Source organism: Euleptes europaea, chromosome 8, assembly GCF_029931775.1.
Source record: "Euleptes europaea isolate rEulEur1 chromosome 8, rEulEur1.hap1, whole genome shotgun sequence".
Lineage (NCBI taxonomy): Eukaryota > Metazoa > Chordata > Lepidosauria > Squamata > Sphaerodactylidae > Euleptes > Euleptes europaea.
Genome location: NC_079319.1, coordinates 35,670,254 through 35,696,582, shown reverse-complemented (window position 1 = coordinate 35,696,582; position 26,329 = coordinate 35,670,254). Strand labels below are relative to the sequence as shown.

General features: G+C 41.8%; 1 protein-coding gene across 1 annotated transcript; it reads left to right on the top strand.

The window, feature by feature from the left end:
* Window positions 1–13,959: 13,959 nt before the first annotated feature.
* GDAP1 (ganglioside induced differentiation associated protein 1) lies at window positions 13,960–20,700 on the top strand. Its single transcript, XM_056854262.1, has 6 exons — window positions 13,960–14,104; window positions 15,024–15,216; window positions 15,565–15,738; window positions 16,935–17,029; window positions 17,356–17,470; window positions 20,294–20,700. The coding sequence occupies exons 1-6, from the start codon at window positions 13,988–13,990 to the stop codon at window positions 20,674–20,676; spliced, it is 1,077 nt and encodes a 358-aa protein (XP_056710240.1). The 5' UTR covers window positions 13,960–13,987; the 3' UTR covers window positions 20,677–20,700.
* The last annotated feature ends 5,629 nt before the right edge of the window (window positions 20,701–26,329 follow it).

The window sequence follows — 26,329 nt, the reverse complement described above, 5'->3', positions numbered from 1 at the left end:
TGCGACTTGACAGCACTTTGCACACACACAGTTTGTTTGAAACTGCGCCCCTCCGAGGTCTGTGCCCTAGGTGACCGACTAGTTCGCCTAACGGTAGCACCTGCCCTGTGCAAAGGTGTGAGTTTTGGGGCGAACTGTGGCTATTTATGCATGGGGTTTTTTGCCTTGGATTTGCCGCTCTCTGGAAGCACATTTTCCCCATCCGAATTCTCAGGACTCAAAAATAAGCCCCCATGCAGAGTATTGAGAATTTGGATCAGAAAAATGTGCATCTAGAGAGCAGCAAGGGGGATTAGTGTTAGACACAATTAAGATTAGATAATTTCAAATAGCCTCTAGTATAATTTTTCAACAATGGGAACTCCACATTGAATATATAGATATAGCTATCAGTTAAGGTGTATGTTTATAACAATTTACTAGTCAAGACTTACAGAAACAGATTAGAAATAAAGTATCTATAGCCTTTGGAATACTAGTTAAATCTCGAATCACTATGGGAGACCGTTTATGCATAGGAGGTTTTGCCTTGGATTTGCCACTCTCTAAATGCACATTTTCCCCATCTCAAAATTCTGTATGAGGGTTTATTGTTGAGTTTTGAGAATTTGGATGGGAAAATGTGCATCTAGAGAGCTGCAAATCCAAGGCAAAACCTCCCATTCATAAATGGCCTCTGTTGTGGGGTTAAGTTGGATGGTTGGGTTAGCCTGGGCGCGGGCAAAGTATAAATGCTAAACTTCCTCTATCTGTTCCCCCCTTTTCTGTACCCCATATTAAAAAATAATAATAATTTTTTAAAATAGAGAGCGGCATATCCAAGGCAAAACCTCCCATGCATAAATGGCCACATGTGTTGCTTGTGAGGAGTGGCAAAGTATGTTCATGCAAGGCTTGAAGACGAAGTCGTGCTTGCTACAGGAAAATTGTGGGTTCAGCCACAGACTGGCTTTGCGAGGTTAGTCCAGACAAAGCTGTGGGCCATAAGATGGCGTTCTGTGCAAGCATGGACAGAGTGCTTTTCTCTATGGCTGGCAGACTCTTCTTGGTTTGAAGAGCCACTGCCAATGGCCTGGTCTACAACAGAAGCAGAGTGAGTTTTGAGGATGGATTGTTTTACTTCAGGTGGCAGATGCAGTTTTTAAATAAGTTGCCAACCAGTGACGGGGAGGGGCAATTGAAGTACTGCATGGGATGAAACTAAATGACATCAGCTGAAACTGGTGTTAGAGGGACCAGTCTAAAAGCTGACAATCGTATTTTTGAACATTCTTCCTTTTTAAAAAATACAGTTTCCCTATCCTCAGTAGAAGACAGAGCAGGCAAGTTGAAAACTAGCACTGTAGACCACCAGCTGAACTCCCCCGCCCCCAGCCCTACTAATTTACTACTTGCAGGAAGTTCCTTTAAAAACAACAGCATAGTAGTGATTTTAAAGAAGTGAACCACTCTTGCAGTCTATAGTGATATTGAACATTCTACCACATTTTGCTGCAGGAAGGCAGGCCATTCTTGTATTCCAGGACTAGGATTACCACCCTCTTCCCCCAAAAACGCCAAAACATTCCCTTTCACCCAAGCTTTTGACTGAGATTTAATTTAGTGTTTTTGTAAGGTTGTGGATATTCATATGGCTGCTTGTTGAGATTTTGAATTGCTGTTTAATTTTAACTTTTCTCTATCTTTTATCGTGTTACTACATTACAATAGTGACATCTCATTTCATAAGGGCTGAGAACATGGGATAATTTTTTATTTTTGAGTTACGAGTTGTTATGGAGTTTTAGTCTATTTTAACTGCTTCTGTTTCTAAGTGTATATTTGACATGTTGTTACCCGCCCCAAGCCCCACTGTAGTGGCAGGCAGGATATAAATCTAAATAAAATATAAATTAATTAAAAAAAAAAAAACCTAGTCAGAACTTTCACTCAAAAAGGGCTCAAGGTGCCTCACAAAAATGCTTCAGATTGAAAATTCCCAACAGACACTGCAATAAATATCCACATCAATACACAGCAAGAAAGTCCTGATAAACATTCAAAATGAAATCTGCAATAAGAAGGCATGCCAGAAATGACAACAGAAAATGGGATGGTTGGAACAACAGCTGAAAACAATAGGAATAGAGAGGCTGCCCTGTGAAACAATGAGAAGAAAGCCCCATTCAACTCTGTGATACTTCCTTCCAAGTAAACAAATGTAAGATTGAGCAGTGAGCCTTGTTCTGGCAGTCAGAGCTAATACATCAGGAGCAGAGGAAAAAAGATTAGCTTGAGAACAATAGAAAGGTACAAAGGAGGCAATGGGATACCAAAAAGGAAGAGGGGGGGAGATACATTTGATAGGCAAAGGGGGAAAGCTGGAATAAAAAGCTACAGGAAGGGAGCCCTCGAGAAACAATGGGATGACATGCAGGTTGTCATGGGAACGAAAGGCTTGAGTGTTCAGTGGGATGGCAGTGTCACACCTAAAATGACAATGCTGTAAGATGAATGACAGTAGAATTACAACTGACTCAAAGTGTACATTGTAGAATGGCTCTCAGATGTGGTGGTTTTTGCTGTAGTGTGAGTTATGAGCCTAACAGTAGCCTTAGTTATGAATGAATTAGGTGGTCTTAGGCAAGCCACACTTTTCTCCATTTAGTGTACTGATGCTAACCTGCCTTACTAAGGTTGGCAGACCAGTAGTCCATCAAGGTCAGTATTGTCTACTCAGACTGGCAGTGGCTCTCCAGGGTCACAGACAGAGGTCTTTCACATCACCTACTTGCTTGGTCCTTTTAACTGCAGATACCAGTGATTGATGCTCTTCCACTGAGCCAGAGTCCCTCCTCATTATAGAATGCACAGCCTCCCCCCCCAATAGACGCAGCACCTGTAGCTTTAAGAAAAAAGTGTCCTCACTGGTTGTTGCTGGACAACCACACAGTATTGCCACCTTTCAAGCCTTGATTTCTGTTAGTAAAAGACAGGGGTGCAGGGCCCTTTTCAAGGCTTTTATGACCTTTGAGGGAGGTTTCATCAGGGTCAGGCCCAGCAGCAACCAATGGGTGACTTTATACCTTGTGACTTACATGACTCACCCAGGACTGGCTGTTTGCTACTGTTCAACAGCAGCACCCCACAAAAGCTGGTGTGGTGTAGTGGTTAGAGTTTCAGACTAGGATTTGGAAGACCATGGTTTGAATCACCACTCTTCTATGGAAGCTCACTAGGTATTCTTGGGCCAGTTACAATCAGCCTAACTAACATGGTGGTTTGAGGATAAAAATAGAGAAGAAAAGAATGATGTAAGGTGCAATTGGGCATAAAGGAAGCCACAGCCCTCAATTTGCAAGACCTGAGCAAGGCTGTCAAAGATAAGACGTTTTGGAGGACATTGATTCATAGGGTCGCCATGAGTCGGAAGCAACTTGACGGCACTCAACACACACACACACACACACACATCAAAAACCTTTGGACATCTGGAAAAATAAGAATGTTTGGTGGTTAGATGACATAGAACCAAGATTGTTTGAAGATGCCAATCAGCCATGGAAACCAGCTGATCTACTTCCTGTGGAGATGACACCCTATAAGCTTGACATCTGTTCCTTGTGTCAAAGAATTACCGTATTCCTTATTTATTTCAGAAATGCTCCTTGAACAAAAGAGATGCCTCATGATTGCAGGATGGATGGTGTATTCTGATAAATTACTGATAGTGTTCTGATACACATAAGAAGTAATTTCTTACAAACTTCCTTATTTTGGAGTAACCCAGACCTGCTCTGGCTTCTGGGTAGCTGCATGCCTGTTCATCCCTCAGAAATGAAGTCTGATGCTCCTTGATCTCAGAGGGCGTATTTGACTGGTCTTGCTACTTTCTAGATAGGCTTTGAACATGCGCATACAACAGATTTGCTGCACACTTCTAGTGCAGTATTGGATGATAAAGCAGAAAAAGTCTTTACAGACTTTGCTATATGTGGAGAACTGAAAGGAACTGACTATTTCAGACATTTTAACTTTCATCGTATAAAGCACACCCATGTAGGAATTCACATGAAGTCTGTAAATAGATCGCATAAGAACACAAGATGAGCTCTGCTGCATTAATCAGCGGCCATCTAGTCCAGCAATCTGTTTCATACAGTGGCCAACCAGTTGCCCTGGAGGGCCAAAAAACAGGGCACAAAGGTGAAGGCCTTCCCCAGTGTTGCCTCCTAGTACTGTATTTCAGAGGTTTGGTGTTTCTAAATGTGGATGTTCCCTTAACAGCCCATTCCTGAGCTGACGGCGTGCGGAATTGGCGGGGAAGAAGCGCAGCAACGCCTCTTCCTAAGCCAAATCGCACAGGCCTTTAAACAAAAAAAAGCCATTTTGCGGCTTTTTTTGTTTAACTGGGGCCTTTCGCCACATAGGGAACAGCGAGGCTGCACCTGCTAAAAAGCAGGCACAGAACCGCCGTTCCTGGCGCCGGTGTGCCAGGCCAAACGGATAGGGAGCTGCCTAACTGGCGGCTCCTCCTCCCAGCCTGCCCTCGGAATGCCCTCCTGCGCTGGTGCGGCCACTGTACGCCATGGCCTGTGCCATGGAGAGGCCGTGCCAGAGGAGGGGCGAGGCCGGCTCCGCGGCACTTGGATGCCCCGGCAGAGCCACCCTCCCTGCCAGCTTAAGTGCATGTAATGTCATGATTACATGCACTTACACTGGCAGCGGGGTCAGGCCGCCTCCTAAGAGGTTTCGCCCCCCCATCTCAGGAATGAGCTGTTAGTCACCATGGCTAATAAGTGTTGATGGATCTATCATCCATGAATATGTCTAGCTCCTTTTAAAAGTTATCCATGCTTTTGGTCACCACCATATCCAGTGAAAGTGAATCCCACAATTTAATTACTCTTTGAGTAATGTGTATGAAACATCTGTGTATATGTATGAAATGGAAAAAACAGTTTGAAGCCATGCAAGTAATTTTTGTTGGAGCAAACTGCGTTTTAGTTCTTTAAAGCATTCCTTTTTGCCTGTTGCTGTCCTTAATCTTATCCACCACCAACTAGCCAAGTACAAATATTATGGGAGAGGGAGGAAAAATTTGCTTTCCACTTTCTCTATTCATGTGTAATTTTGTAAATGTTTACCATGTCTCCTTTGTCATCTTTAAAAAAATGAAACAGTCCCAGACTCTTTAGCCTTTCCTCATCGGAAAGGTGCTCCAACTGCTTAATCATCTTCATCATCTTTTTCTATACTTTTTCAAGCTCTACTATATTCTTTTTGAGATACAGTGACTACAACTGCACACAGTACTCTACAAAATGATAAAGTATATGTGTACACCAGTTATGACAAATTGTAATTTCCCAGTATTGTGTCAAAAAAAGATATGCATTTGACATTACAGGGCATAGTTATGTCACCTGTACATCTAATTTAATGCATGCTAGTGAGTACCCAGCTTGCTGGGGGTAAAGGGGAGATGACTGGGGAAGGCACTGGCAAACCACCAGTAAACAAAGTCTGCCCTGGAAACGTCGGGATGTGATGTCACCCCATGGGTCAGGAATGACCTGGTGCTTGCACAGGGGACCTTTACATTTACCTTTTCGTTTCCCCATAAAAGTGCTTTTCATGTAGCTACTTTTCTATATTTGAATCACCTTTGATGGTTTGTATTACTAGCTAGATTTGAGTCCACTTGGACCTTAGCGACCAACATGATTTCTGGAGCATAAACTTTTGAGAGTCAAAGCTCCCTTCATCAAATATGTAACTAGCATGCTGGTGCTTACTCTATTAGAGTCTGCTGAATAAGACAGCCAGCCAATATATATAGTATGTGGTGATAACCCAACACAGCCTTGAGCTGCTGTGACCCAGCACCTGAGATGAGCTACATTTTGTAGGCAGAGAGTTATAGCAAGTAACACCTAAAAATCAGAAACATATTTGAGTTGTTTTCAAAGCATGTTCAATACAGTTTAGAACTTTTGTTTTTGTATATAGCTGAAATATCTGTATGGGGGAAAAAACCAAAGCCATGCAAGCACTTTTCCTTTCAGCACACTGTAGGTTTAGTTCATTCCCTCTTGCTCCAAGTGAGTGTTGAAAGACGAAGGGGCGGCAGTGTGCTGCTAGTGCCGGGGAGGCATCTTGCTTCTCTCAGAATAGCAACAGCCATAAATATGGTCATGCTGCTCCTTCACTTCGAGACCCAGATCACATTCCAAGTGCCCAATGGAGCCTTTGGCTGCCCAGCATTCAAAGGCTTTGAAAAAACACTTTCAAATGTTGCTGTGGTTAGAGGGACTTCATTCCTGCTCAGATCAAACTGACGTCAAGCAAAAAGGGAGGCGGGCCTTTGGTCGCAGAGCAAGGAGTTCTTGGGGCTATATATTCAAGCAGCAGCTGACTGGGTGTTCCAAGATAGGGTGTATGCTGCATGGGAGCTTGCTGTTATTTGTGGGCCACTGAAGCACACAACTCTTTGCATAATGCAAACAGAAGACAGAAAAGGGCTTGTCGCTCTTGCCTATATTAGAGGGAGTAAAGGGCTCAGAAAAAGGAAAGAAGGGAAAGGTCCTTTGTTTGGTGTTCCAGCCCTCTCTCCTATTAGTCTAAAAATATACCTTCAAATGAGACAGTATTTTATTCACCAGATGTATGACTGTTCTTTTGTGTCCCCTTTTCAAAATACACATACAATGGATCCCGAGGAAAGGGATGGGAAAGGGATTTTTGGGAAAGGTGGAGGAATTGTGAAAATGGATATTAAAAATGGAGATTGCTTCATTTATCTCCTAATCAACCTGCCATTTTTTGTGTGTGTGAGGATGATGGAAAGGATGATGATGTAAGCCTCTTTGGGTCGCCCTTGGAAAGAAAAATTGTATAAATAAAGAAGAAGAGGAAGAGAGGGAGGGGCTGTGGCTCAGTGGTAGAGCATCTGCTTGGCAAGCAGAAGGTCCCAGGTTCAACTCTCAGCATCTCCAGTTAAAGGAACCAGGCAAGTAGGTGATGTGAAAGACCTCTGCCTGAGACCCTGGAGAGCCTCTGCAGATCTGTGTAGACAATACTTACTTTGATGGACCAAGGGTCTGATTCAGTAGAAGGCAGCTTCATGTGAGTTGGTTTTTATATGCCCACTTTCTTTACCCCTTAAGGAAGAAACAAACCTGCTTACAATCACCTTACCTTCCCCTCCCCATAACAGACACCCTGTGAGGTAGGTGGGGCTGAGAGAGCTCTAAGAGAGCTGTGACTAGCCCAAGGCTACGTAGCTGGCCTCATGTATAGGAGTGGGGAAACCAACCTACTTCACCAGATTAGTGTCTGCCGCTCATGTGGAGGAGTGAGGAATCAAACCCATCCTCATGGTTATCAAACCACATCTTTTGGAATACTCCCACTTCCCAACTTGACTTTTGAAACAGCCTTAACTTGTGGTATCCTCTCAGAACAGTCCATTTGGCTACAGTCCAGTTGTGGGCTTTTTTCTGTAGCAGGACAAGTCCTTTGAAATGGCTTACCAGAATGGGAGAGAGCCAACGTGGAGTAGTGGTTAAGGAGTTGGACTAGGACCTGGGAAACCCAGGTTCAGATCCCCACTCATGCCATGGAAGCTTGCTGGGTGACCTTGGGCCAGTCACACACTCCCAGCCCTGACCCTGGCTAGGAATACCAGGGATGTGAAGCAGAGGCAGGCAATGGCAACCTCTATGGGGTCATCATAAGCTAGCTGTGGCTTGACGGCAAACTCCTTCCCCCCAAAAAAAAACCAGAATGGGAAGGCATGTAAAAAAGGCACTTTATTTACCAAAGAACATTTGGTAAAGGGTAAATCGCTCTTACCAAATCTGGCCATAATGTTTTAACCTTGTGTGCTGGTTTTACGTTGCTGATGGTTATAAAATGTTTTATGCATTTGCAGCTTGTGTTGCTTTATTAGCTGCCTTGACTTAAGATAAGGTGATATACACATTTTTAAATGAATAAATACGTTTGGGGTAGCTCCCCATTCTGAGCCTCTGCAGATAGGCAGTAGAATATAACAACAAAGGCCACAGTCCATGGAAGGCTAAGTGCTTTTAAACTCAAGTGATTTCAAAGGGTGGCTGCATGTGCTTCTCTCTCTCTCCCACAGATACCTGTAAGAAGTTATTAACTGGCTGAATCATACTCGTATATAATATGATGCAGTTACCTTCTTTTGTGAAACTCTCTAACATCATTTTGTACAAGTGCTTTGGCTATTGCTTTTTATTTTACCATAAAAGACATTTGGATATTTTGACAGCCAATCGGAATGTAAAGTCATATGACTGAGAGAGGCAAAGATGTGAGGAGTAAATTAGGCACCAAAGAAAGCCACTTGAACGGTCAGCTCAACCCGCTGCTTGGAAATCTCTGATGGGTAAAAAAAAATCTGGATATAAATGTGAAAGTTAAGTAAATGAAATAACACCATTCTAGTTTAAGAGTTCTGTTCTTAATTTTCAAGAGAAGCATTTTCAAGAATGTGGTCAGGCTCATGTGGAAATGAAATATTAAAATTAGAAGAGAGCATGGATGTGGTTATTATCTCTTGGGGGAATGAAGATATATATACATTGCAGATCTGACCCAAATGGTTTCTGCTGGTATCAGAAAAAAGTAATATACTTTTCTGCCATACACATTTCTTATTGTGCAAGAATGACCCCTTATTATCTTAAACTGAAAACTAGGCTGAACACAGGCTGCAATCCTAAGCATGCTTACTAACGAGTGGCATAGAACACAGCAGTACTTACACTTAGTTAGAGATGCAACCAATTCCTTGTTGTTTTGACCGCTGGTGACTAGCAGTGCAGTCTAAGGAACACTTTCCAGGGAGTAAGCCCCATGCAGTAGACTTCAATAGGATTCTAAGTAGACCTGCACTGCTTAGGATGGCACTGTAACAAAAGCTACCCCTCTGAAATTCCCCTTCCCACAATCTCTCTGTGATAAATTCAAGCAGATTTTGGTGCAATGCTCCATGATTATAATGACAAGTTTTTCAAAAAAGAAGACAACGGTAATGCTGTCTGTATACTGCAAAGTACTATAATGTAACTTGGTTTAAATATAGCTTTCAATATTACTCTTTGACAAACTCCTGCAGTTTTAATGGGTGTAAAATGTAGCAACCCACCTATTTTTTTACTAAGTAATCAGAGCTAATTCTGCATCCACAGATGTATGCAAAAGATGTTCCAGTACATACCACTCTTGCATCGCAGACATAACAGGACCTTATGTGACTTGCAGAGATTACAAAGCAAGTGAGTAAGAGAGTTTGGAAAAGCCCCAAGTGATTTGCCTGGCCCCAATCTTAAAAAGACACAACACATGAGTAAGTCTCACGGCAGCCAATGGCTCTTACTATTGAATAGGACTGCAGCCTAGAAGGACAAGATCCTAATTTTGAATTTGAAAAATATAGGCAACTTTTAATTGGGAGTTTTATGCTACTTTCCTTAAATACATTATTCACACCAAAGGATACAAAATTTGATGTTTAAATAGCCTCTTCTGTAGTTTTAAAGTGTCCTACCTTTGCTTTGTTGAGTATTTTTATTATTGTGCTTTCACTTTTATTTTTTTATTTATTTTATCACTCTTCTACCCTGCCCAAGGCTGGGCTCAGGGTGGTTCACAGACCATATAAACATATAATACATTAAAATAGAGATAATTAGGGCATCTGCCAAAACCAAGTACATATCTTGCCCAGCAACATACCTTTCAATATTAGAAGGAAATACTACTAGGAGAGCATTTACTCTAGCTCGATGTTCGGCTCTGCCCTCTGCAGCATTAGAAGGAAAATTTAAAAAAGACTCCCCTCTCACAAGGGCTCTGTCCCTGCAACAGTGGTGAACCGGAAATACTAGAACATGTCCTTCTTAGGTGCAGTTACTATAAGGAGGATAGGGAGAAGATTCTTGGTCCTCTTTTGAGGAAGAGTACTGGTTATCCTGAATCTGTTAGAGTTAACATCCTTCTTAAAGATTAATTTTCTCAGGTAACAAAGTTGGTTGCCAAGTTTTGTAGAATAGCATTTAATTTTCGGAAATCTAAATAGAAAACGTGTAGATGGAATTGATTGTTTAAATGTATATTGTAGACCAGTTTTTAACCATTTTAATGAGTAATATTTTGTATCGTGTTTTAACCAAAATGTATTGTTTTATATGGCCGGTTTGGGTAAGGCAATGTTACTGCAAAAATTTCGTGTTTGGTCTAAGGAACATAATAATAAATCTTTTAAAACATCATAAAACAACAGTTAAAACAGCCCTATAATATCATTAAAAGGGACAAAAATGTTCAATGGCACCCATGAGCCATAACATCTGGGCTACAGCCAGGCAGACAGATGAATAACTCCACATAAAAATAATAAAGAGTGGAGATGGCTTTAAAAAGTGAGGAGTGGGAAGGTTAGGGAGGCCAGCATCTGTAGAAAAGGGAACCGTAGCTGGCCTCACCCATAAGCTTGGTGAAATAGCTTGGTCTTACAGGCCCTGTGGAACTCTTTAAAGTCCTACAGAGCCCTAGTCTCACTAGAGAGTCTATTCCACCAGGCAGGGGCCAGGGCTGAAAATTCCCTGGCCGAGGCCAGCCAGACACTCTTTGGGCTGGGGACCACCAGAAGGTTGGTATTCATTGATCTATGAGTTCTTTGAGTTTTCATTATTATATATATTTTCCATTATTATATTAAAATGATTTCACCCTGAACTGGATGTCTCAGGCTAGCCTGACCTTACTTAATCTCAGAACCTAAGCTAGATTGGCCCTGGTTAGAGAGCCCAGGGTGGTGCAATGGTTAAGAGCAGTGGTTTGGAGTGATGGACTCTGATGAACCGGGGTTGATTCCTCACTCCTCCACATGAGCGGTGGAGGCTAATCTGGTGAACTGGATTTGGTTCCCCACTCCTACACACGAAGCCAGCTGGGTGACCTTGGGCTAGTCACAGTCTCTCAGCCCCACCTGCCTCACAGGGTGTCTGTTGTGGGGAAGGGAAGGGAAGGTGATTGTAAGCCGGTTTGATTCTCCCTTGAGTGGTAGAGAAAGTCGGCATATAAAAATCAACTCCTCCTCCTCCTCATTCTTGCTTTTCTTGTGGCTGTACTCACTAGCACTGATTATCAGCATGATTTGGGGTGGGGGGGTGGGTTGGGAGATCCAATAGGGCAGTTGGTGGAAATTGGCATGCCCTTATATGCAAATACCAGCACCTTTTCGAACCAAAAAAAAGCACTGGATGGGAGACCACCCAGGAAGTTCAGGGTTTTTATGCAGAGGCAGGCACTGAAAAACCACCTCTGTTCATCTCTTGCCTTCAAAACCGACAGGGTCACTATGAGTCAGCTGCAACTTGACTTCATTTTCCACCACCATTAAAATGCCTTTCCTTCTGCTGCCCATGATGTAACACCATTGTACACAATGAGGACAGAATCCTACTTGAGTTCTTATTGGACATCTGGTGTTAAACTGAATCGATTTCCACATTAACAGCCAACAATAAGGATATAGAGCTTTCACTGTAGAGGTTGAGGTTCAGTTACACTGAAGGGTGTAACTCTGCCTAGGCTGTTACTGTAAGCAGCTTTCCTGTCACTGCCCAGAGAGTGTTATGGCCAATGGCAGATTTCAGTTTAGCACCAGAAGTACAGGCTGTCCCTCTAGGCTTTTTCTTGTCTCTGTAATAGCATGTAATTAGAAGAACTCCTTTCCAAACAGCGGCAATCTGCCCCCCAAGGGATTTGCCCATGGGAGCAAGGAAAGCCAGTCAGACAGAATGCAGAATCTACAATTGGTGTACATCAGTCTTATGTGTAAGACACAGAATAATTTGAGCTACAGCTTATTTTTAGCCAAAACATTTCTTCTGTAGGCCGCCTCAAAAGTCAGCTGGACTGGGTTAAGTAGTTCTCTGACAAAATATACTTTGCATGAAATGTAATGTTTTCCTACTAATGTTTCCGCATTACTGGTATAATGGTAACTTTGTAATCAATTTAACTACAGGTAATTGATGGTGCAGAATTAGTAGTTTTATGTACAGTAGAAATCAAAGGCACCTGAGAAGAAGCAGCAGCTATGTGTGTCATGATAATCAGTCTTCACAGGCTTTTTAACATTAGAAATTCAAAGAATAATTGGGCGAGAAAAGGTAAAGTTTACTGCCTTTGAACTTCATTTGAGGAAACATGCAATAATTTTTTGAAACATTTTTGGAAATATGGGGACCTCTAGTGGTCATTCAAAGACAAATCATTTATCCAGAGTGCGTCTGCATACTTTACTTATGTGATTTGTTTGTGTGTGATATCTGTTCCTTCTTTCCAAGATCAAAAAGGCTCCTGTGGCACCTTCAAGACTGACAGCTTTATTGAGACAGGGGCTTTCATAGGCAGCAACTGCTTCCTCAGAGGCTGTTGCCTGCGAAGTTTATGCTGCTTTACGTTCAATATGTTCATTGAAACTTTGTTGCAAAAGGTTAACACAGCTATTGCAGAATGTGCTTTCTTCAAACGTAGTGTTGTTCCAGTTGGTGATACCCTTACCCTACTGCAATAAATTAAGTTTGTGAAAATATTGAGGAAGCCCATCCTGAGGAGCTGTGGCTCAGTGATAGAGCATCTGTTTGGCATGCAGAATGTCCCAGGTTCAATCCCCAGCATCTCCAGTTAAAGGGACTAGGCAAGTAGGTGATGTGAAAGACCTCTGCCTGAGACCCTAGAGAGCCGCTGTCAGTCTGAGTAGACAATATTGACTTTGATGGACCAAGGGTCTGATTCAGTATAAGGCAGCTTCATGTGTTTGGCCAGGGGCTTATAAGTATTGCATTATAGGTTTTCAGTTTTTGAATGCTGCAGTTCTTCCAAATATCTGACCAGATGTCAGTAGTGTCTCCTATATTGTTCACCAAAGACTTCTATTGTATTGTTGTATGTTTGGTTGTTTCTGTTTTACTAAACTTATTGAATTTTTTTCCCTCATGACCTGTTGATCCGCAAGCACAAAGAACAGAAATAAAGGACAGGAAAGACTTTCTTTGTTTATTCTGTTTATAATTAATTTTACTTCTTTTAAATCTAGTTTTTTTTAACATCCTTTAAAAGTTGAAGGTAATTTTTTCTCCTTTAAAACCTGATCATGGCTTAAAGAATGTGAAATACACGACAACCCAAATAACAAACAACCAGTGATCTCTCCCCCTTCCCTCCCTCTCTCAAAGGGGGGGACCCTAGATTTGAAATTACATTTATTTTTGTTCACAATTCCATCATGGTATTAGCATGACATGTGTTATTTGAAGCCTGTCAAATATATTCTACTGGTAAAATATACAGGAAATTATTATATCAAAGGCAGCACCACTGATCATAGGCAAGCTAGAGTAATCACAATGGGGTAAAATTCATAGGAGAAGTTTAACCAAATTACATATGCAGAGAAGCACGGGGAAAACAAACTTTGCAAGGGATACACACAAATTTCCTGTCTTTGTAAATCTTTCCTATCTCAGATTACAACCAGGTTATTTGTTCCTTCTGGGGCTATCTGGTGTTCAGGTTTTTGCTTTCTTGCATTCAAAGCTTTCCTGTCTGGGATTGCATGAATTGCTTTTTTAAAATTTATTTTGCAAATAAGAGAAGTAATCCTAGAAACAGAACTTCTACAGTTATTTATTTGTTTTAAATACATGCAGCAGCCATCTTACTACTTCACTGTGTACTCCTTTGTTCAAACGCTCTGAAGACAATTGAAACACAATTCTCCCATCTACAACTGCCACCAGAAATCTTATTCTTCCTGAGAGTCAGGGCATGGGCAGCTGCTTCACTTGCCAGCACTGAGCATGCTCAGTGCATGGAGCAGACTCAGTAACAGCCAGAGAGCAAAATATCACAGGCAGCCGCTTCTGTCAAGACAGTGAACTGAACAGGGAGGAAGGGTGAAATGGCAGACGAGAAGCAGGATCAGACTGTAGGCAAAATGCTTCTGCCTGAAGGAGATTCTAAGACAGATATCAAACTTATCCTGTATCACTGGACACAGTCTTTCAGTTCCCAGAAGGTGAGTGACTAGTCCTACTTTTTCCAGGAGTGTCAGATTTCAGGACCCGGACAGCTCCCTGGGTCCATTCCACCCACCTCATGCGTGGCTGTTGTGGATGAATTGACTGTGCTCTCATCTATATTCAGATGCAAACATCTGGAGATAGTGGATTGAGAATGAAAAGGGGTGGATGCATAGGCCAGAACACCTCTGTAACAGGCCTCAGAGTCCTTACTGTTTGCATTGCTTGATGCCCATTTTAAGATTATCAACATTAGGCATTTTCAAAAGCAAAATATGAAAAGAGCATTTCCTGCATGTTTCTTTATAATGATAATTAAGTGTCATCAAGTCACACCCAACTTATGGTGGCCCCACAAGGGGTTTTCAAGACAAGAGATGAGCAGTGATGGTTCCCCATTGCCTTCCTTTGCATAGCAATTCAGGTCTTTTTGGGTGGTCTCCCATCCAAGTTCTTATCAGGACTGACCCTGCTTCACTTCCAAACTGTGACAAGCTCAAGCACATCTGAGCTACTCATGCAGGTTACATCCAGAGAGGAAAAATATCACAGATAAAGCTTTTTTTTTTTTAAATTTACAGGAAGCATACACACCGAGAGAAAACTAGATGAAAGAAGTCTTCTAGCTCGGGTTCCATCTGGGCATCTTATAGTCATTGGCTTGGGTCCAGACTAATGTTTCTGTGGGTGGAAGGCTTTCAACCCACACAGCATGATTTTTTCACCTCCTTCCTTCCACAGCAGTCCAAAATGCCCCCTCAGTCCCACTGCTGGAGGACAGAGGACCAATATGGCACACACTGCTAGATCTGTGTCCTTTATGCAGGTTACCACATTATCTCTGGGAATCCATTGAAATATGCCATGTTTCTTTTGTGTCAAACTTCATCAATAAAGTTTACAAATGTTTTAAAGGTGCGTTTGGTGATTGCTGAAAAAGAACTGAAGTGTGAAGAACATGATGTAAGCCTTCCTTTGAGTGAACACAACGAGCCTTGGTTCATGCGCCTCAATGCGGCTGGAGAAGTCCCCGTCCTTGTCCATGGAGAAAATATCATTTGTGATGCAACTCAGATCATTGACTACCTTGAGGAGACTTTTGTGAATGGTAACAGCGAGACTTGTTGTGCAGTTATTGTTAATGCCAGTGCTGCACGTGTCTTGCATGGAGGTTTGTTTACATGTTGATTTACAGTGGCTTGAGCAAACTTGAGGGACTTCATTTTGTCTGGATGGATGGGCAGTGTGCAGTTGTTAGAATACCCTTTGTGGTGTGGATCTGGGGTACAAACGATGGCCATAGTCAGATTTGGTAACCAACTCTTCACCCCCACCTCCTTCATAGCTGACTGTCATGGTGAGGTTTGGCAGGTATGATATCAATAGTGTTGCACTGGTAAGAAAATATTAGGCATTACAACTTTGTTTTAGTTGTCATGTATCCATGTTTCTCCAGAAAAAACTCCAAGGCTAATGCCAGAAGAAGGAAGCATGTACTACCCAAGGGTTCAGCACTACAGAGAGCTCTTGGATTCCTTGCCCATGGACGCATATACACATGGCTGCATTTTGCACCCCGAATTAGCAGTAGACTCTATGATTCCAGCTTATGCCACTACTAGAATTCGCAGTATGTACTTTCATATCTTAATAACAATTCATGAGTCTGCACTGGCATCCTGTAGGATTTCAAGTCAAACTCATATTGCAGATGTTGGCCTATAAAAATGTAACGGTCTTGAGTCCTAGATGCCACTCGTCTTCTTGCACTCTGTCACTGCAATGAGGACACTCTCTTGTCCTCAACCCTATTGCAACAATAAAGAGGCTGGTTCACATGATACACTTTGGTTGCTCATCAAAAATGCACGTATTTTGAAGAATGTCCTCTAGGAACATAGCTCCTACCTCTCAGTAATCAGCAGGCGTGAGTGTGCTGGTTCCACCCCTGCCTCTGCACAATTGCCTGGTTATCCACGGAGTGTGACTGTATGGAGAAAGTGGCCATGTGCATGCCCCTCCAGCGCTGTCAGCTGTCTCGTGACAGCAGTGTTGCTGATCATGGGCAGGGAGTGTATGTGTGGCCACTTCTTCCATGTTGCACTTGGTAGATGACCAGGCAATTGCATGGAGGCTGAAGGTAGGCCAGCACACTCATGCCTGCTTTCTCACACACAAACACACACACAAAGCTGCCTTATACTGAATCAAACCCTTGGTCCATCAAAGTCAGTATTGTCTACTCAGACTGGCAACAGCTCTCCAGGGTCTCAGGTAGAGGTCTTTCACATCACCTACTTGCCTAGTCCCTTTAACTGGAGATGCTGGGGATTGAACATGGGACCTTCTGCATGCCAAGCAGAGGCTTTACTACTGAGCCACAGCCCCTCCCAAAACAAGACAATTTACAATTTAGTCTACACTAAAGCTACTTCCTACTGCAATCCTAAAACAGGATATTGGTGCTCCAGAATGTTGCCATTAGGTACTCAGGTCTGAGAGATCTCCACCATCACAATTACTGCTAGAATTGCAGATGTAATGAATTCACTACTCTCCATCCATGTAGTGAATTAATGTGCACAGGTGGAGATGTTGTTTGTACTGGGCTAGCGACTGAATAACATGGATCTATTTCCACCAAGATCTCAGCGCTTGAAATACATTAACTTTGTGAATGGAGGTTTAGAGACCATTCGGCTGTTTAGGCTTCTTAATAAAAAGTTCCTAATGTCCTCTTTTAAGTTACCGATATTAACATTTACAATTAGCAATTTGGAGGAAAATTGATTAACTTTTTAGTGAGCTTATTTTTGTTTTTATTAGGCCAGATAGGAAACACGGAATCTGAATTAAAGAAGCTTGCTGAAGAAAACCCAGATCTGCAAGATGCGTATATAGCAAAACAGAAACGCCTTAAAGTAAGAACACAATTTATTTATGGTTTAAGGTTTTCAGAATATGATATGATATTAATGAGAAATATACTGGTGGATGCTGCATGTATTTGCCCAAAGAATAATTCCATTATAAGGAGAATTATTTGCAGTTATCCATTTATTCATGTATTTATTTACTTATTCATTAATTCATGGAAAATGTATTTATTTATATATATTATTGTATTGATATAATTCTGCTTATGTGGATATGGTATGTGGGATTATTGCTGCTGGATTGTATCTGTTTTGGTTCACTGGTTGTGTGTGGATGCTCAGTGAAGTACGTCATTCTTCATATTTTTTAGACTAAACTTATGGATCATGATAACATAAAGTACTTAAAGAAAATACTGGATGAACTGGAAAAAGTTTTGGATCAGGTTGAGACTGAGTTGCAGAGAAGAAATGAAGAAACACCTGGTAGGGAATTATTTATATTTCATGTTCATTAGACAGCAGCTATTTTATTTTGGCCATGATGAATCATCCATCAACAATCACTATTCACCTATTCAGTGATCTCTGCTTAGGACTACCCCTGAAAATGGTTCAGAAACTGCATCTTCTCCAACATTTTTGGCCCATTCTTTGATGAGGATGGAACTTAGCACAGTGGCACAGGATGTCCCTTAGTTTCAAGTTGTAACTCAAGATACTCAAAACAGAGCTGGAAAAAATGTACAGAAGAGGACAACCAAGATGATTAAATGGCTGGAGCACCTTTCCTATGAGAAAAGGCTGATGACTCTGGTACTTTTCATTTTAGAACAAAAGACAACTAAGGTGGGACATCACAGAGGTTTATAAAATGATACACAGAGTAGAGACAGTAGACAGAACTTTTTCTATCTCTCCCAAAATACTAGAATTCAGGAGCACACAATGAAGTTGATGGGCAGTAGATTCAGGAGGAACAAAAGGAAATACTTTACTCAATGAGTGACTAAATATGGAATTCACTGTCAGTGGATGTGGTGATGGCCACAAGCACAGATAGCCTTAAAAGGGGATTAGTCAGATTTATGGAGGATAGGTCTATCAGTGGCTACTATCCATGAGGTTTAAAGGGGAGCTCTACATTTGGAGGCAGCAAACGTCTGAATACCTGTGCCAGGAGGCAACATAGGGAAGGCCTCAACTTTCATGCCCTGTTGTTGGCCCTTTAGACAATCTGATTGGCCACTGTGTCTGACAGGATGCTAGACTAGATGGACCACTGGCCTGACCCAGCACAGCTCTTCTTATGCTTCTTTCAGGACAAAACATTTATTCCCCACAAAAATGACTCAACACAGATTACTGCCATTCAGCATCTCATTGTTGTTTCCAATAGGTTTATATCCCAGGGTAGCTTTTGTATTATGAACTCATAATTCTATATCATGGTGGGAGGGAGCTGCAGTGGTTTGTTTCTTAGGTGTTTTGACCACTCAGATGTCTGACCTATTAGTAGTCTCATGCTAACATATATGAAGCATCCAGTTACTTACCTTCAGAGGCTCCCTGGACCTGATTCACTTCCCCCACAGCCATAGTTCAGTTGCTGGGCATGTCATTTAAGAAATTTGTGGAGTCTAGATTCGGCACAGGAAGGAGGAGGAATCTCAGCGACAGTTTAAGCACCACATGGGCCCAACATTAAAAATGTATCAAGTAGTTTGGCCCTAATGTTGCCTTTTAGATGTGCCACCAAACATTAAAACTGGAAGGAAACTGCTAATCCTCATTCCAGCTGCATCCCTGACAAAATCCTCTAGAAGTAGCTACACTCTGCAGGTTAGCCCACTTCTCTAAGTTACATACAATGCCAACTTAAGCAGAGTTGCAACCTTCTAAGCCCACTGACTTCAATAGTCTTAGAGGAGTGCGTTCTCATTAGGATGGCGCTGGCAGTATTGTAAATACAAGAGGAAACAAAATGTACTTTGCAAGATATAACACATTGCCAAAGGATACAGATTCTGGCCTTGGTGCAGCAGTTTCATTTTAATTGGAAAAAAATGTTTTAGGGATTACGTACTATGGTGGAGGAACTGCCGAGCTCAAAGGAGATAGCTATGAACTTGCTAGTGCTGAATTTATGGCCCGGCACAAAAGCCCTCTTCAAACTGGGGAGGGGCTGTGGCTCAGTGGCAGAGCACCTGCGTGGCATGCAGAAGATCCCAGGTTCAATCCCCAGCATCTTCAGTTAAAGGGACTAGGCAAGTAGGTGATGTGAAAGACCTCTGCCTGAGACCCTTGAGAGTCACTGCTGGTCTGAGTAGACAATACTGACTTGGATGGACCAAGGGTCTGATTCAGGATAAGGCAGCTTCATGTGTTCATGTGTTCAGCTGCTGTATACAGTTCACATCCTGCAATGGGTGACAAGACAGAGCATGAATCAGTAGTCAGATATATGTCAAATCCAGAATGACTAGGCTCAGTTGCAAAGCCTAATCAATTTTAAGACCAATAAAATTAATCCAAAACAGGAAGAGACAATATAGACCGAGTAAAGAAGTAGGACAAAGTTTAGAGATTGCAGTGATAGCAAAAGAAGCAAATTTTAGCTACAAAAAATATAGAGGTGGCTCCTTAGTACCAGATTCAAACATAAAATATTACTATGGACCAACTTCTGAGGCAGCTAACTGGCTTGTTGTGGTAGGTGTCCAGTTCCAGTATTGTGAGGTGTGTAGCCATTTCTCCTTGAAGTACAGGTTTTCCCCTTATGTTTGAATAACTCATTTTCTGTGGCCAAATGAGGTTGGATCTTGTCAAAAAGATTGTGCGTGCAAGGGGAGATGATTTTCACCAATCGCCACTCCTGCGACAGCCTCCCCCATACTGCAGAATTTGGGGGGAGGGCATTGTGAGCTGCAAGGGGAGGCAGAAGGTGGGGACACTGAACTTCCATGCACAGAAACATTAGATGGGACCCCACACTTAATGTGGAAAGTAAGGTTGAATTTGGCAAGCTGACAAAATGTTTCTGCCTTGACATCTGAGGTTTGAATAATACAATCCTGGTTTAAACGCCAGAGGGGTGGGGGGAATGAAGCATGGGTATTTTCAGTAAGTAAACAACTTCCTAGCTGTTTTAATGTGATTCACACCCTTTAGACAATCTTAGGAGAAATCTGGGACCAATGGCTACTCTGTAAACAAAAAAACATTACAGTTTTATGATCCTGAGAGACCGTCCAGTCAATCCTGTTGCATTTTATCCTCAACTCCTTTTATGTTTTGATTTGTGATTAGAAAATGGACACCAACCCTGGCTCTGTGGCGAATTTTTCACCTTGGCTGATGTATCCCTTGCTGTTACGCTGCATCGTTTGAAGTTCATTGGACTGGCAAGGAGAAGCTGGGGAAATGGAAAGCGACCTAACTTGGAAATCTACTATGATCGGGTCTTGAAGAGAAAGACATTTCACAAGGTTCTAGGACATGTCAACAACATATTAATCTCAGCTGTTCTTCCAACTGCATTTCGGGTGGCCAAGAAGAGGGCACCTAGAGTTTTTGGCTCTACTCTTTTGGTTGGTTTCCTAGCAGGAATAGGGTATTTTGCTTTTGTGTGTCTTCAGAAGAGATTTGCCAACATGCTGCTATCGATTAGAGCAAGACACAGTTATCTGTAGATGCTCCATCTACTTTCCCCAAAGAAGAAGACCTGATTGATAGAACAGGATGCTACATTCCCATAGCACAGTACATTCCTGTTATTACAGAAACAATGACAATCCATAGGTAGTGGAAATTAAATCTTAAAAGAAAGTGAGACAATGTAAAGTACTTTTCAAACTGTGGATCCTATGGTAATGTGTAATTAGATACATTTCACAGTTTTTACTGCTAGATTCAAGTCCAGTCGCACCTTAGAGACCAACAAGATTTTCAGGATATAAGCTTTCGAGAGGCAAAGCTCCATTCAGATGAAGGGAGCTTTGACTCTCAAAAGTTTATACCCTGAAAATCTTGTTGGTCTCAAAAGGTGCTCCTGGATTCGAATTTAGCTGTTCTACTGTAGACCAACACTGCTATCCTCTGAAACAACTTTTAGTAAAAGCCATTCTTTAAAATGTTATTTTATGTGACCATTTGACAATTATGCCTTTTCACACTGCTTATGCACCACTTTGAAAATAGCACATAGACGGGCCTTAGGCTGGCACAGTAAATGTGGGGAAATGTCATTCTTCTGTGTTAATGATTTGTTTGGCAGAGATTAGTTTGCAAGGGCCAGTTGAATGTAGATTGACACAGTGACACAAACTGAAATCACATTTAGAAAGCACATCAAAAGTTGGAATAGACACTTGGGTACACAGTGGGCAGGTTTCCAAGGGGCAAATTACAGGTGAGCATCAGAACCTGTTGACCATCCAAGCAGGTTAGTTACCGTAATAGTACATGTGCTTTGTATAATACTTGCGCAGAAGATATTTGTACCATAAATTAACTCATCACTACTGTGCATCATACACTTGATATTATGTGTGTATAATTTTATGGAAACATATTTTATGTACCAGTGAGTGAATATAGTCCCGGTGGTGCCTCAGAAAACATCTTCTCAATAAATACAGCTACTTCAAGAAGAATGCATTTGTTTGTAAGTGAAGATGTGTCCAATGAGCTGCTGTTCTATTTTTTGCCAAATAAAATTGGTCGACCAATTAGGAATTTGGCTGTTAAGCACAGATCCAAAATTGTGTGACTCTTAACTATGATAGATGTATTGTGTTTTAGATATGAAAGTGCATGAAAAACCATAACAGCATATTGGAAAGGCCTTCCCAGTATTGGAAGGAGATCTTATCTCCTGAAGGTCTCAGAGGCACTGAAGTTTGGTGGAGGACATTCTATTGATATTTGTGATTCCTGCAACCAGAGAGGCTGCTTGCCCCACTAGCCACTTTCAATCAGTCACTGCTCTGGAGTTTCATGATGTCTCTTGGTTTCCTCTGTCCTTGCTGTACCTTTAAGTCTGTTCTTTGCATTCTATTCTTTAAGGAGAGCTAGCATTGTGTTAAGAGTGGTGGACTCTAATCTGGAGAACTGGGTTTGATTCCCCACTTCTCCATATGAGTGGCGGACTCTAATTTGGTGAACCGGGTTGGTTTCCCACTCCTACACATGAAGCCAGCTGGGTGACCTTGGGCTAGTCACAGTTCTCTTAGAGCTCTCTCAGCCATACCTGCTTCACAAGGTGTCTGTTGTGGGAAGGGGAAGGGAAGAAGATTGTAAGCTGGTTTGATTCTCCTTAAAAAGGTAGAGAAAATCACAAAAAAACCAACTCTTCATCATCATCATCATCATCCAAGGCAGAAGCACTATTTCAAAATTCGGAAGATATCATACTCTTGGCTGCACAAGCAGCATTTCACCTGATATTTCTGATTCTGCCACTGGCCCTTGCTCACAGTTGGTTCACCTTCAACTCCCAGCAGGTCTCCTTAGGCAAGTTAATTGCATAAGGAGTGATTTGCATGTGTGAAATAGCTGCCAAACCATACAGAACAAACTTTAATATCACCTGATATAAGTTGAAACATAAGAAGTTTTAAATACAGAAGGAATACACCTGCGAAGTCATTGATATCTGGTAGACAGAGCAAAATGACCAAAGATGCATAATATCAGGGGAAGGAACTTTGCCACCTGATCCAGGTAACTGAAGATCTCAGTCTCAAACAAGTTTAATTTTGGAAAGCCTAGACCACAATTTTTGCAATATCAGGCTGTTCTCAGCATTGTTGGGCGGCAGGACCCCACCTACCATTACCAGCTGGAAGGTGGGGTTTGGTGGAGGCGATGCAGGATCCTCCTTTCTCTTCCACAATGTCGGCGGACACCCAGGACACCCGTCCTGCAATGCCAGCCAGGTAGTGCTCCATTGGGGTAAGCTGCCTTCACTTGGTCAGGAATGCAGCTGGCCTGGCGCCACCCACCCCAGTCCCAGCACAACCAAGACAGGTTCACAGGAGGTGGTGCAGCAGGCTGGCTCCTGAGAAAAGAAGCAACTTAGCAGGCATCTGGTGGAGGTGGGACTACAAGTGGTGGGCAGGGCTGGCCTCTGAAGTAAGATGGATGTTATGGAAAGGCATCTGGCATGATGCTAGACGGATGGGTGGGAGGAACCTGCCCAGGCCAATGAAAGCTTTCTTCTAATCCCCAGGACTTTCAGGTCACGTGGGTGAGATGGAAATGGCCAAGAGGGTGCAGCGTTAGGGTTGCCCAATCCAGGTTGGGAAACTCCTGGAGATTTGGGGATGGAGCTTAGGAGGACAGGAACCTCCGTGGGGTACATTGCCACAGAATCCACCTTCCAAAGCATCCATTTTCCCCAGGGGAAGTGATCTCTGTAGTCTGGAGATGAGCTGTAATTCCGGGGGATACCTAGACCCCACCTGGAGGCTGGCATCCCTACGCTGCATCCTACTCGTTATTTAAAGAGGGCTCAGAAGCAGACTGGAGATGTTGTAGCTGATTCTGCTCAGAGGGCTGGGGAGCAGCAGCCAGTAGAGAGGAGGAGAATCCTGGCGTTGCAGCCCCCTCCCCTCTTCTTACTGGGGCCTAGCGGCAGAAGCAGCCGTGATGGAGAGCCCAGTGGTGGGCCAGTGGTAGAAGAAGCCCCACAAGTATTTTGTGTCAGTTCCTCCTGTCTAATGCTACCAGTTCAATTACAATAAATTTTATTGGTGCTGAGAACTTCATTCCAAACATGTCTGGTAGGCGAACATACCATTTTCACCCGCCACAAAGAGATATGAGCAGAGCCTTGGATGTCCTTGCTTTGCCACTGCCTGGTGCAAACAGCTGCTTAACTATTTCACAGTGGTTGCTAACTATAGTTTCTTGATGAGTTGAGCACACGGCATATTTTGCTTGCTTTTAAAATATACTTTTTCTTGTTTGGACGGTTCTTGTAACACTGCTAATTGTTTAATAGAAATATGATCCTGATTCTTTGCTGAGGTTTGCTAATGAGAAATGTTCTTTTTAAATTTAGGAAACAATGCCTTTTCTGTTCTGGGGTTGGTAAAAACAGATGAATGTAATTCAACTTTATGACACAGTTATTTTGGAATACTGATATATTGGATACGCTCTGTTTGCAGAAAAAGAGTTTAACCACAAAACATGGTTTCTGTGGTGTCATCTTTACCCCCCCACAAAAAAAATATTGGCCAGCTTTATTTGGACATAAACCTGATTGGAATCCAACGAACATTTTCAAAAATAAGTCCCAATGAAAACAATCTTGTGTTTGCATTGTTGTTGATATATTCCAATTAATTGGCATTTATAAGATATATGTATAGCATAACCCTTGGATGTTTGCAGTGGTGTATCATTTTAATTAGGTATTTTGAAATGTGATATTAAAAATACAAAATCCTCTGGTCCATTATACAATTAGGTTTTATTATGTAACTATTGTTCAGTAAAAATAAACAAGCTATGCCTTTCCTTGGCTTTATAGATTAGGAAATGCCATTTTTCTCTTGCATTAAAATTTCTAGCCTTCCAGTTTGTCTGACTTATAATGAATTATTTCAGCACACGTATTATATTTCATACCTTTGTCTCCTATGCACTGAAAATTTATATTCAACTGCATAAAAATCAAATGACCACCAGATGGCAGTGTCCTTCCAAGACTGCAATTGTTGGGAAAGTTGTATGCAACAGTATTTTGCAACATTTTAAAAAAGCAGTTTCTCTTCCAATCATCTTTTGAAAATGCATGCAGGAAAGTGGGCTGGAAGTCATCAAAGTGAAGCTTCATACACTCATATAAGAATGTTATATACCCCACCAGGTACTTCATTAAAAGAAACAAAAAGGAATGTAATGGCAACTATAAGCTCCATGATTCTTCAGTTGGCAGATGAATACAAATATACACAGGAATTGGGTGAGGTGAGTGTGCTCAGTGGAAAAAGATGCAGTGGAATGTGAGATGCATAGTCTTTTGCCCAGCTCAATCTACAATCCGATTCCATAAAAGGAGACATCAAAGGCTGCAGCAACTATCAGATGATCGCATTAATTTTTCATGAGAATAAAGGGATACTCAAAATCTTACAACAAAGACTGGTACCATATATTGGATGAGAAATGCCAAATGTAACAGCTGAATTCAGAAAAGGAAGCGGCAATAGAAATAATACTGCAAATTTACATTGGTTACTGGAGCATATGAGAGAATTTCAGAAGAAAATCAGCTTGTGTTTCATAGATTACAGCAAAGCTTTTGACGCTGGATCATGAAAGGTTATGGTTTTAAAAGAAGTGGGTGTGCCACAACATCTGATTGTTTTAATGCACAACCTGTACTCTGGACAAGAGGCTACTGTTAGGACACAATAGGGAGAAACAGAATGGTTTCTAATTGGCAAAGGTGTCAGACAAGGATGTATTTTATCACCTGATCTCTTTAATCTATGTGCAGAACATATAAGGAAAGCTGGACTAGATTTAGATGAAGGAGTAGTGAAAACTGGTGGAAGGAACATTAACTTTTTGAAATACACTGATGACACCACATTACTGGAAGAAAATAGTGAAGACTTGAAATGACTACTGCTGAAGGTTAAAGCGGAAAGTGCCAAAGCAGGACTACAGCTCAACATCAAGCAGACAAAAGTAATGACTACTGCGGAATTACACAACTTCAAGGTTGTCAATGAAGAAATTGAAATTGTTAAAAGATTTGTGATTCCTTGGCTCCATCATCAACCAAAAGGGAGATTGCAACCAAGACATCAGAAAGAGATTGAGACTGGGAAGGGCAGCCATGAAAGAGCTAGAAAAGATTCTTAAGTGTAAGGATGTGTACTGGCAACCAAGATCAAGATAATTCTTATCATAGTATTCCCCATTGTTATGTATGGGTGTGAAAGTTGGACAATGAAGAAAATTGACCGGAAGAAAGTTGATTCATTTGAAATGTGGTGTTAGGGGAGAGTTTTATGGATACTGTGGACCACTAAGAAACAAATGAGTGGGTTCTAGATCAAATCAAGCCTGAACTGAAATGAAGCAAGCAAGCAAACAAACAAACATTTTGGTACAATGAAGGGATGAACTGATACTCCATTTTTAAAAAATGTATTTTGGTTTCAGTTTGCCTTTGTTTTGTTGCTGATATTGATGATGTTTGGGGATTTTTGTTTCTTTTATACCACTGAATTCTGTTTTATGCCATTCATGCAATGTTCATTTGTAAGTGACGCAAAAAGAACATTGAAAAATTAATCTTTGATGCCTCAGATCTGCTTGCAA

Coding starts and splice junctions, on each gene's coding strand:
- GDAP1 (XM_056854262.1), top strand. CDS start 13,988: ATGGCAGACGAGAAGCAGGATCAGACTGTAGGCAAAATGCTTCTGCCT. Junction 15,217..15,564: donor TGAGGAGACTTTTGTGAATG/GTAACAGCGAGA, acceptor ATGTTTCTCCAG/AAAAAACTCCAAGGCTAATG. Junction 15,739..16,934: donor TGCCACTACTAGAATTCGCA/GTATGTACTTTC, acceptor TGTTTTTATTAG/GCCAGATAGGAAACACGGAA.